The 12,656-nt window shown below is 38.6% G+C and overlaps 1 protein-coding gene and 1 pseudogene across 1 annotated transcript; one reads left to right on the forward strand and one right to left on the reverse strand.

The window, feature by feature from the left end:
• Positions 1 to 333: 333 nt before the first annotated feature.
• LOC124541391 lies at positions 334 to 4,621 on the reverse strand. The gene is made up of 4 exons (XM_047119246.1): positions 4,429 to 4,621; positions 4,187 to 4,325; positions 2,723 to 2,732; positions 334 to 2,500 (listed from the first exon to the last, which is right to left on the reverse strand). The coding sequence occupies exons 1-4, from the start codon at positions 4,619 to 4,621 to the stop codon at positions 818 to 820; spliced, it is 2,025 nt and encodes a 674-aa protein (XP_046975202.1). The 3' UTR covers positions 334 to 817.
• A 4,695-nt stretch (positions 4,622 to 9,316) lies between these two features.
• Positions 9,317 to 11,524, forward strand: LOC124541566 (annotated as a pseudogene).
• Positions 11,525 to 12,656: the final 1,132 nt, after the last annotated feature.

Below are 12,656 nucleotides of genomic sequence, written 5' to 3' on the forward strand. Positions count from 1 at the left end.
ACACTGAGTTTTAATATGACCATAAAGGCAGCAGTTTAGGCATTGGATTGTGGAAAGTTTATATGTTTCAACAGGAAGCGAAGTATGTTAGGAATATACTTAAGTGGGAAGCATTTTCCCTTTAAATGTGATTACTGTAGATTGGGAATTCCCCTAATCAAACCCATTCTAGTAACATTGAAAGTCGGTACAGTAGCTTTATATTTGCACATTTCAATAATAGGGTGTGTTAGAAAGGAGTTCGCTGCGTTACTACTAAGGTAAGGTCACCAATTAAGGCCTACCTTAATTTTAGCTCGTCGTATCTTTTAAGTTTACAACAATAAAACAACAATACTTTGAAGTTGTAATATTTATTTATTAAACTTTATAATAAAGTTAACAAAACTGAACAATAAACAAAAATCGCTCTTCTAGGCAAAAATAAATCTTAACTGTCATTTTGGCCTTATTGGGAACCCTATATCCTAATAAGGCCTTAAGAAAACAAGAAACATTTTTAACTTCTTAATTGCAGCATAATGACCTTAGTATTAATTATAAATATAATGAGGTCTTAATTATTATTTTTGGACGTTTTAATCAGTCTTACAAATACATTATCGTGCATTTAGGAATACTAATTAGTCAGCTTTTTTATTTTTTTCTTTATACACTCACCAGAACAATAAAATTCTTTGTCATCTGGTGTTAAACCAACACATAATTCATGATACCAGACATTACAAGTAAGACATTGCCGCATGTCATCAACCCGATCTTCCTTGCAAGCTGGACAGTACCATGAAGACATATTGTCATGTTTCGTTTTAATTAACTAAGGTTTTCTATTAGATTTCGCAGTTTTAGACTTCGATGAAACGGTAGGATTTGCTAACGATGAAACAATTTCTGAAGACAAATTTTCTGGCTGCTGAGGAGCTGTTGAAATTGCTGCGGTCAAATTAATCAAAGGAGTTCCAGAGATTGCTGTCGGTGTTGGTCTTGATGTGTGGGGCTGCGATGTTGAACTCTTAACATCACCAAATAAGTCTTTTGTGACCTCTTGAGCCTTATAATTCAAAGATTTCTTTCGTGAGGCTGACTGACTTATTTTAAATTTCGGAGTTGGCAAAAATTCGTGAATCTCACTTTTAGTTTCAATGTGATTTTCTTCTTTTTGTGGAGTTTCAGAACAATACTTACTTGAAAGCAAAGATAACGGTAAATTCTCAGTATCTGTACATGAGGAACCTTCGGATTCTTCAGCAACACAAACTTCTCTGGAGTCGGCAGCTTCAACATTCTCGCCAGTTGTGGGATTTGGAAATTCTGATAAAACAGAGGGAGCAAATGCCTCCTCAGGGATAGCATCAGGGTTGAAAGGATATAATTCTGTTGCACGAAATCCATTCACAATATTGTTGATGGTCATACATTTAGGCCACACTTGTGACAAAATAAAATTAAAGCTCGTCTTATTTAAAGTTCTTTCAGGTTGCTGATTGACGTATTTAATAAGCTCTTGATCCCAATGATGCTCGAAAGAACGATAAACGGATTTGTCCATGGGCTGTAGTTCGTGGGTCGTGTTTGATGGAAGACAATATAAAGTGATGCCTAATTTATCAGCTTCTTCCACGATAGTGAAGTCCAGATGACATTTAGCGCCATCAAATATGAGAAGACAGGGTCCTGCTGTTCTGAACTTATTCAAATGTTTAAGAAACTCAATAAAAGTTTTAGTCGTCATGCTTCCTTTTGGTGTCATCTTGACAAGAGCGCCTGAAGGTAAATTATCTTTATATTCTGGTTTTTCTCGTTTACCTTTAAATAACATCATTGGGGGAATAGCTGAACCAATAGCATTTGCGCAGCCTACCACAGTCACACTTTCAGCATGCTCGTTTGCAATTTGATGGACCCGCTTTTTACCTTTGACAGTAAGAATTTGTTGTTGATGATGCAAAGATATGCGGCAGTTCTTTTCATCAATGTTATATATGGTCTCTGGTCTATGCTCAATTCCAAGCTTATCTAAAATTTGTTTATATTTTGAAAAGTGGTCGCTTACAATGTGCTTGTTCAACTTTTGTGCACGAGCTGGGTTCATCATTTGTGCCTTACGACGCGCAAGTTCAGGATGTCGTTTGAGAAACAATCTTAGCCATTTCTTTCCTGCAGTATTTTTAGAATTATTGAAGGTGTTTGGGATGTTTTTGATTTTACAGAACGTAAAAGCTTGAATTCTTAACATTTTTGCAGTCATGGGCATTCCAACATCAGCTAAACGAATTATTCTTTTCACAAGACTCTCTTCCTGTTCTGCGGTAAATATGGCTGAACGACCTAGCTTTCGTTTGATGGATCCACTTTTCAGATGGTTTCTTAGGGTTCGTCTTGGAATATTGTACCTAGACGCTGCAGTACCATCCTGACAGCATTTTCCATCTGTTGAGACGTCCATTGAGCCCTTTTTTTCTTCGTTGTTGAATTTGATGCACCCTCTTCCATATTTTAACTAAAAGCAAAACATTTTACATCAATATACTTAAAAAAATATAACACATATAACTGATAGTCCAAATAAGGCCTACACGTGTTTTTCGTAGGCTTTATTAAGGCATACCACGTGTACACATAAAACAATTATTATTTAGAGACCATTAACAATATAACCTTTTAAGTCGTATATAACTTTAAATAATTAAACACAAGATCATAAAAACAAAAGAGAACATACCTCGAGATATCTGAAACGTAAACAGACAATGTTTTCTATAATATATTTATAAAAACAAGCAAGCGCTCCGCACTATGACAGTTTTCGACTGCTACTCGCAACGCGTTCTCGTCCCGAGCTCCCTACTGCGTTGGTGTGCGTAATATACGCACACGCATAAACCTTGAGCATTCGGCGGGAAAAATGAAATCGCAAAGCGGGAATTTTAAAAAATATGCCTTATTAGGGAATAGGCCTTATTTCGGTCACGTACCTTACTCATTAAAAATTCTTCACATTATGTATTACGGCCTACACTATCCTCATTAGTAGTGTATTCTGTATTTCCTCCTGAAACTGAGTAACTTCTTCGTTGAGGTCTTAAATTTGGTTTAAGAAATAAGAAAAAAATATTGAAAAAATTCCATGTGTCATTTCACAAATGTAAGTTGGCTACAACATTTCTTACGACGCTTCGACCTATTGTTTTGAGTGCCTTTGGCAAAAATAGGCAAATGTTGTGCATCTTTAATTCTTTTTGAGAGATGTGGCACAGGTCTAACTAGCCTGCGCTTTTTAGAAGGAGTAATGTCCTCATCATTTTCTATGAATTCTCGTAAATTGGGGCTGTCGTGTTATGCGATCTACAGAGGGGCTCTAACACAAAGCAGGGCTTGGTCCAATTGGTCCGCCGTAGATAAGATATTTTGTTATGTCCATTTTGAAATCTAAATACTGCATGACCCGGCCGCAAGCACGCACAGATGGCGCCGGTTGCAAATGCTTCTTTAGAACTTAGATCTGCGAGTTTTTTTTGGACTCGACAGATTAACTAGCAATTCGTATGCCTGGTCCCCCATAGACGCAATTAATATTGGTAATTTCATTTCGTCATCCGTCTTATTACTTTGAACTACATTTCCAGTCTATCTACGTACGAAGACCACTCATCGGTATTCATATCGAACTCATTTAATTTGCCGCTTGACATTTTTATAAATATTCGGCTTAAACACGCACTTAAATTAAGTTTGTCGCTCGTCGCCACTGTTATGTATTGTTGAAATCCGAGGTAAAAATAAAACACAGCGTCTCGTGAAAACATTTAATCCAATCTGATCGTTTACATCTGTCATAAAATAAACATACGGCGACAACTCGTCCCAGTATCCATTTCAAAGGTGGAATATTCTCCTCTTTACAACCAGAGAATCCAGCTTTAAATTAATTTACATGAACGCCACTTTGTTCGTTGCTGTAGCTCGGAGATGAACTCTTTACACCATCTGGTCCAAAAGTGTTAGCGGAGTTGTTCAATACGTTGGCTATGGCTAGTTATGTCACCCATAAGCTCCCAAGTGCACAGTCTTTGTAGTAAAACAAATAAAAATTGCTATGTACACCTTGGCGAGTCTACGACCTTCACGATCACGATCCACGACCTTGACTAGCGCTCATGATTACCTCATATAGATGCTGGAATACCTTAAGGCACTGCTGATGCTGCGAGCCGAGTTAAGCAACAATTGTGTGTCCGTACGTTCACCCGTGGAATAACATTCCATGATGGCTGGATAACCTCGATGCACTTTTGCAATCATCGCATGGAACATCTCTTTAGATTCTTTAAGAAGAATCGAGAGCGTAGTCACCGTGTGAACAGTCGTCCATGTTTATGAACCCGATGAAATTGGAGAGCTTAGAGATATAGGTGAATTGGCGTATACCTGGAGGTGTGATACCTCCGCACAGTGGTACCAAGCTGTTGAGGCATATTTGCAGACATTTTTCTACCATAATTTCGTAATGGATAAGGTACTCGATGCTCAGTTTTCCATTTTGAAATGTGGCTTCGAAAGTCTTCACGTTTAACTCTGTCAACAATTGTATGCAACAGCTTGCTTCTGTCGGTGCGGACATTGTTTTACGTTTATCTTTTCTTAGCTCAATAAAGACAGCAAAGACGTAGACACGTTCGTAACCGTCAGTGACCGAAAGTGATTTGTGACTGGAGATTTTATATGAGAGATGAGTACGTATCATAAAGTGAATATAGAGTTGGGTTTTCCTCAAAAATTTGTAGCTAGGGCCAATTGACCCTAGGTTATCGTAATACGCTGCGCCCGAGTAACTGTCTTAAGGCCGCCAACAACAATATTTTAATAAGGATCTCGTACTCGTCACGTATTAACTCTATTCTGAGCAATGACACATGGCTTGTTCTATATTTAAACTAAAACGCGCCACGCCTCGCCACGTATTACCGGGAAATCTATGTCCATGTGTAGTTAATACCCATAAAACGGTAATTGTCGCGGCTCTTTATCGTAATACTGTTTGTGGCTTATGTGTAGGTACTATCACGCCTTGCAACTCCACTGTAAGTGATCGTGGAGTGACGTGGTATGCGGTCCCTAGTGGCACGTTATCTAGCCGTTGTCATGAGCGAAACTAATTTGAAATTGGTGTAACGTAAGAGGGAACGGTCTCAATGCCTTACCTGCACAACTCTCCATCATCCTATACTACTAATATAAATTAAACAAATAAAAGTAGACATATTAAACACAAACATTTCTTTCAACCTGCAGTACTTTAGACTTATGAAGACTATTCAACACTCTTAATTCTGTTGAGATATAGCTGCACCAGATCCGGAACCACTGATGCTGCGAGCCGAGTTAAGCAACAATTGTGTGTTCGTACGTTTACCCGTGGAATAATATTCTAAGATGGTCGCATTATCTCGATGCACTTATGCAATCATCGCATGGAACATCTCTTTAGATTCTTTAAGAAGAATCGCCGCCACCAAATATTTGGTCAACCTACCAAACTGTTGATTTACAGTCATGAAATGTATGTGTACAAGGGCTGTATTAACTAAGGGAGCGCGCCGAATCAAGTAAAATATTTGTGTCCTTACTGCTCGGCATTGAATGATACTTTTAGACATCTGGATTGCTCAAGTGTGTCCGCAATACGGCTTCGTAGCACAGCTGTTCCGATTCATGGAACAAAATCTTCGGTTCCAAATACAAAAATAAGAATGAGCGGACTTGTAAGGAACAAAAGTGATGGTGTTGATCACTCCACGAACGCCAAAAAACATCCAGATCATCGGGCGGAATTCTACAACAAAAATAAGAGTTGTGCAAACCGACCTCGCACTGGTCCAGATGGACACGCTTTTCAATGAATAGGGCTACCTTTGAGAATCTGACGAAACTTCTGAAACCCGAAGGGACTATCCCTCCGAATAAAGGTGTCAAGGTATCCCAGATGATGAGCAGCCGATCTTCCTCTGTTCGTGTGGCATCGAAGTTGTATAGTATTTTGAAGACATCGCCGTTGAAGAAAGTTACTTGAATTTTGTTCGTGGACAGGAGAAACCGTCGATATTCATGGTCAATCTTCAAATATCACTTCACGTTGCAAGGACCCCACACAAGTCTGCCTTGACAAACAACATTTATAATTTTTCTCTGCTTTGTTTACAATTTGAAAAAGCTTTTTTTTGACATCTCGTTGTACCCAATCGGGAACCTTTTTAGTTGACTCGCACATACTGTCAAAAAACAAATTTAACGGATGTTTGTGTTTCTCCGCCTCTCTCGATTCTTCAGCCTTCCGTTTCTGTCTTTGCTCACATCGTTTCATAAAATCGTTATCGAAATCCTGAGTACGTCGCGTTATGATGAGTCATCGCCAACTTTTCTTTTTTTTTATCCTTGGTGCTTCGGAAGTGTTTTCGTCATTATCATTCGGAATTTCTTCGAAAATTTCAGTACTTTGATTATGAGTTGATGCACCGTTTTTTTTTTTTTTTTTTTTGTTTTACGAGGAGGAAAGGCATTTACGCCTCCCGCCCGGCCGGGGGACCGGGACGGGTATGTGGAACTCGACCGGGGCCATAAGGGCCCCGTGCCAGGGCAGAAGGCCCTGTCCTACCCACTAAAACCTCCTCGGGTTTCCACCGTACCGCGTGATGGAGGGGCTACGGGAACGCTAAAGCATACTTCCGCGGCCCCCCCGCGGCGACCGCCGTGAGGCGGTCAAATCTTTGAATGCGCGCCCAAGGGCGCGCCTTCCTCCGTTGCCTCCGTCCAGTAAGCGTGACGGACTCCCCCGAGTCCGCCACTGGAGGCTGGGCGCCAACAATGGTGACGCCCTGGTGGCGGCGGATAAGATGACAGGCTCCGCCGCCGACCACCGGTGTATCTCCACACCTATAAACGGTGGACCACCACGCATCAGATGGTGGACCACCACTCCTCCTCCATTGCTCGTAACGAGCCCTCCGCTCTATATATACATATATACACAATTTGTACAAAATATTTACATAATTTACATACATACATACTATACATATGTACACTCCTCCGCTATTTGCCAACGAGGCCGCTCACATAGTCCACTCCGCCGTAATCGGAGAGGTACTAGGAGCGACCCCGCGGCCTTCCTCCGTGTCAGTCTTAGCCGCGGCCGGCGAGCAAGCTCAAGCCGGCCCCGTTGCCCAGGGTGCGCCACGAGGAGGCAACTGACATGCACCCCATGAGTTGATGCAATGTGTCGTCACTAGTGCCGTCCAAGCTTGACTGCATGTTTGCACTTGGAGTAACGTAAGAGGGAACGGAGGGGACTTTGTAATTTGAAAAGATTTGATTGGTCAAAGGGAGCGAAGTCAGGCCGGTAAACAATGACAACTCACTGCATTCTTACTCTTCAACGTAAGAGGGAACGGTCTCAATACCTTACCTGCACAACTCTCCATCATCCTACACTACCAATATAAATTAAACAAATAAAAGTAGACATATTAAACACAACCATTTATTTCCATCTGCAGTACTTTAGACTTATGAATACTATTCAACACTCTTAACTCTGTTGAAATACAGCTGCAGCTGCACCCGACCCGTAACCACTTGTGCTGCGAGCCGAGTTAAGCAACAATTGTGTGTCCGTACGTTCACCCGTGAAATAATATTCCAAGATGGCTGGATTATCTCGATGCACTTTTGCAATCATCGCGTGGAACATCTCTTTAGATAATTTACGAAGAATCGCCGACACTAAATATTTGGTCAACCACGCAGAGACGTGTGCGGTGCAGTACTGATGGCGGTGAATATCGTTCGTGCACTCGCTTCCAGGGGACACCACTTCATGTGGATTGTTGTCACAAGAGCTGGTGTCGTCGGCAACCGCCTTGCACATCTCAAAACTAAGCTCTTCCTCGACGAAGAACTTCAGTATCTTAGGCTCCCTCACAAAATCTCGTTCACCCGGTGGCTCCCTCCAAAATAGGGGCCAGAGCCAGTCCCAATTTATCAGCAGGCGATCTTCTTCCGACCGAGTTGCATCGAAGTTATAGTTGACGAGCCATACTTCCCTATTGAGAAAAGTTGCGTCCCGGTCTCGCATCGACCTACCAAACTGTTTATATGCAGTCATGAAATGTATAAATTCGTTAAAGGCAAAAGGGGCCTCACGGGCTATAAAAAAAAAAAAAGCCCGCGGATCGTGAAGGTATCGACCGAGAAAGTAAGCGCTCTATCTTGATCTTCTTGAGACGTCATGTTGAGTTCTCGATGTCATGTAATGTTCCTTCGCAAAAGTTCGCCGTTCAATGTGTAGTCATCGACAAAGCGCAAGTCAATTTAAACTAAGCCCGCCGTACGGAATCAGGAACACATGACAGGGATAACAAAGCAATTTGCGATTCACAACCTAAAACCCGCGGCTTAATTTTCGGCGTGGTATAACCGTTGTTCGCAATATGAATAATTGAATAATGAAATATCAAATCAAAAGAGAAAATTTACACGGGCATCTTCAAGTACAAGTTTAAAGACTAATTTGACGTTTCCTTCGTCGTCTTCAATGCTCTCTCTACCCCGTTTGAATTCACTTGACCACTTTTAAATTGTAGATAATGAAGGCGCAGAATCTTGGTAACAGCCACCACCACCATTTCTTCGTGGATAATTTTTTGAGTTTTTTCTTGTTTTGTGAGGAATTTTATCACTGCGCGATGCCCGATTTTTTTTTCATCATTGTCGAATCAGTGATCATAGTTGTCTTTTCGCAATGATATCATGAATACTAATGGTGGCAATTAAATGAAATTTTGTATTTATACCCTCAAAGAGTATCATTAAATAAAGAGATAATTAAATTACCCTTATCATTAGTATCACCTCGATACCGAGAATACATTGAACGCCCCTCGTAGTTGAAGCTAAAGGATTAGGAGCGGAATCGGTTAAAGCAGCTTAAAGCCTCGTCTGAAATAGCATCTCCGTTTAAAGAACATATACGTGTTCTACAACAAATTATGTTATCTTTTGGAAACGTACTTTTTACCAACGTCAGTTACAACTTTGGACGTTTTCACTATGTATGATAATCCTGTTTCATCACAATTCCAAATTAAATTTGGTTTATTTTTAATATTAAGTTTCGTAAGAGTTTCGTCTAGTTTTCAAAAGAAATCTTTGATCATCGATTCATTAGGCATGACGAATGATTTTCAAATTCTCTTTCATATTGTATTTCGGTAATTAAATAAGCCTTACGGCAGTTTTTAATAATTTTCTTTAGTCTTTGACATTGGAGTATGAAAACAGCTCGTAAGTGTCATGGCGACGTCGTGACGTCACGGGTATATAAACAAGCTTGTCGTTGTCATTTTTTGTATGTGCTGCAAAGAAAATTTAACTGAAAAAATGAATTCCAAGGTTTATAAGTCGTGTGCGGTCCCTTTATGTAAAAATACGTCTCTCGTAAACCCTAATAAGTTGTTTGTGTATGTTCCACACAAGAAAATAATACGAGGTAAGTGGTTAAAGCTAGCTCGGCGAAACCCAAACAGTGTAGCGACGAATACACCACTTTATTTCTGTGAAGACCACTTTGATGTGAGTATGTTATATTATGATATTGATTTTAAAGTTGAAATCTTTGTTTACCGTAGAAAAATTTAAATATTGAGTGAGGCTTCACAACAACAATTGAGGTTATGTTTGTTTTGGTTTTTGTTGTCTTAATTCTTTTCATTAATTATTTTAATCTTGCAGTTGCCAAATGATATGGAGAACTATATCATATAATGGGATCGGTATCGCAAGTTCGTATGAAACCAGGATGCATGCCCAAAAAATTTATATGTCAGCCAGACAGGTTAACGAGAATGTCTGACTTAATAGAGAGACCCCATGTAGCAAAGAAACGGAGGATGATGATTGTAGAAGAATGCGAAAAGCAATTTGAAGAAAGCAGAATGGTTACAGAAAATTTACAATCTCTTGCAAATGCATCCAGTAGCTCAGGTATGTATTTTAATATTCATTAGGCCATCGCAATTATAAATATATATATATATATATATATATATTCTTAATTTCTCACCATTCTTATTTGAATAAAAAGATACTAACATTTATTTAAATTAATAAAGCACCTGCATTGCCAAAACACAAATCATATAAAGATTTTTGTTATTTAGTAATCTCTTTAAATTAGTAATAATTATATATTTTCTTTTACAGTTCAGCAGACTATTGAAGAAGCTACACAACCACCAACACCTAGAATGCTAGATAAATCAGTACAAGTGTACATCAGTAAAACTTTAAGAAGCAAAGCTATCCAAACAAAAGCCAGTTTGGTAAATCAGATGACATCACCATTGAAGCCATCTCAGCACTCCGTCTCTACATCACCATTTAAAATAAAAAATATTATTAATAGTAACCCATCAAAACCAAGTGTAACTGTGTTGTCAAAAATAATAAGAAAAATAGAAAAATCAGATAGTGATACTTCCTATACTCCCTCTTTAGCTCAGCCGGACTCATCACCATCCACAAAATCTCTTCAAATAGAATCTATATCAGATTGTAGCGAAATGATAGATGATGACAAAAAGAGAGAAGATTTAAATAATTTAAATTGTACTTTGAGAAGAATTAATAATAATCCCCGTGCTTATATTGGCATTCCTTTAAACTGTTTTTATTTAGTGAATTGTGATTCAAGAACAGACAGGTATACCATTTGAACATATTTTACTATGTCTTAAAAAAATTAAACTGAATAATTCTTTCCGTGAACTTGCTGATGATTTTGGCATGGATAAATCGTATCCAAGCAAAATATTTTTTAAAAATATACCTGTTATAGCAAGCGTATTGCGTCCTTTTATTGTAAAATTAGATAAAGACTTAATTAAAAAAAATTACCTATGGCTTTCAGGCATAAATATAGTAAAGTTACTTGTTTAATAGACTGCTTGGAAATTGAAGTCCAAAAGCCATCAAAGGCCTTAAACCAAGCATTTTTTTTCTCAGACTATAAGAAAGCAAACACTATAAAATATCTTGTATCTTGTACTCCAAATGGGCTAATAAATTATATATCAAATGGTTATGGAGGCCGAATTACTGACACATGTATTGTCGAAACATCTGATTTTTCAAAATGTTTGCAACCAGGTACGTGGGTCATGGCAGACCGTGGTTTCAAACATATTGAAGTTTATTTGAGACAAATGGGTGTGCGGTTAGTAAGGCCTCCAAGTATTGTCTCTGGAGCTAAGTTTACAAAAGCTGAAGCGAAGCAAACAAAACAAATTGCAAGTTTGCGGATCCATGTTGAAAGATTGATCCGACGAATACGAGAATTTAACATGTTAAAACCCCATGCATGTCTTAACTTAAGTTTAGTTAAAGTACTTGATGATGTAATAACTATAGCTTGTGGTTTGATAAATGTACAAGATGCACTAATTAAATAAAACACATTTATGTAAGCAAATTACTTTTTTTATTTTCTATTCTATACTTTTATTTCCTATTCTATACATTTATATAAAAGTGGATACACATGGGATTTCCAAAAAGAAATAACACTAACAAGTAATTCTGATATATAACTTTCATCAAATTTTATAGATAAAATTTCTACTTCTTTATTGCTGCAAAAATTTGGGTTTGCTACACAAAAGTAACAGTTTTTTATGCCACTCAGAAACATTTGCATCTGCATCTGTGCAAAGCATTTTTTACTCGGTTTATCATTTTTTACATAATTCAAATAAGTTTTATCACTTATTGGACACTTAATCTCAATAATACAGTCGTCACATATTCCATCAGGGGAACCTGCTAACATGGGATACATTTTTGATATGAACAGTCCACTATCTTTTATTTTTTTCCCAAGCTTCTTGCTAACTATATCTTTCACTTGAGCTTCTAAATACCTCCCACGTTTCATGGCTGGTGTGTCTATTATTTTTTCCCCCATGATTGTTGTCTGTGTTCACCCATATGTTTGAGGCGGTAAGGTCGTTTTTTCTATGGCAGTATTTTTCTATAAGTAAAAGACGTGTGTACTCAACAAGGTTTAATTGGTCACTTTTTTTTTTCTAAATCTTAAGTTCGTCCAATCATCTCGTATTCATCATCAAGACGTAATAATTAATTATCCAACCAGTATTTCTTCTTCGCTGTCAGATTCTAGTGGCCTCTTTTCTGGTCTGGTGACAGAATGGGTTCCTGAGAGAGTTGGTTGAGATTTCGTTAATGGAGCCGAAGAGGCCGTTTCTCTCCCTGTTGTTTTAGTTGTGTAAGACGTTAGCACCCGAGCAGCTTCTTCGATTCTACTGAGACTTTTCTCAAGTCTTAAGACTGAATCATTTCCTATACTAGGAGCTGATCCTGATTGAGGCAGAGGGGCGGAAGAATCTCCTCGAGAGGTTTGTGTATCCATAATTGTTTTAATAATAGAGGACTTTAAGTCATGGTAACTCATTGTGTCTACTGGGGTTTCTCCGGTCTCGAAATGGATGCCTTGAGTCTTCCACCGTGAGTTTAGGAAAGGAACCATGGTTTGATTAAGGGAATGCCACGCCTGCTCAGGATCAGTATTCTTCAAATTGTTCCAC

Source organism: Vanessa cardui, chromosome 28, assembly GCF_905220365.1.
Source record: "Vanessa cardui chromosome 28, ilVanCard2.1, whole genome shotgun sequence".
Classification (NCBI taxonomy): Eukaryota; Metazoa; Arthropoda; class Insecta; order Lepidoptera; family Nymphalidae; genus Vanessa; species Vanessa cardui.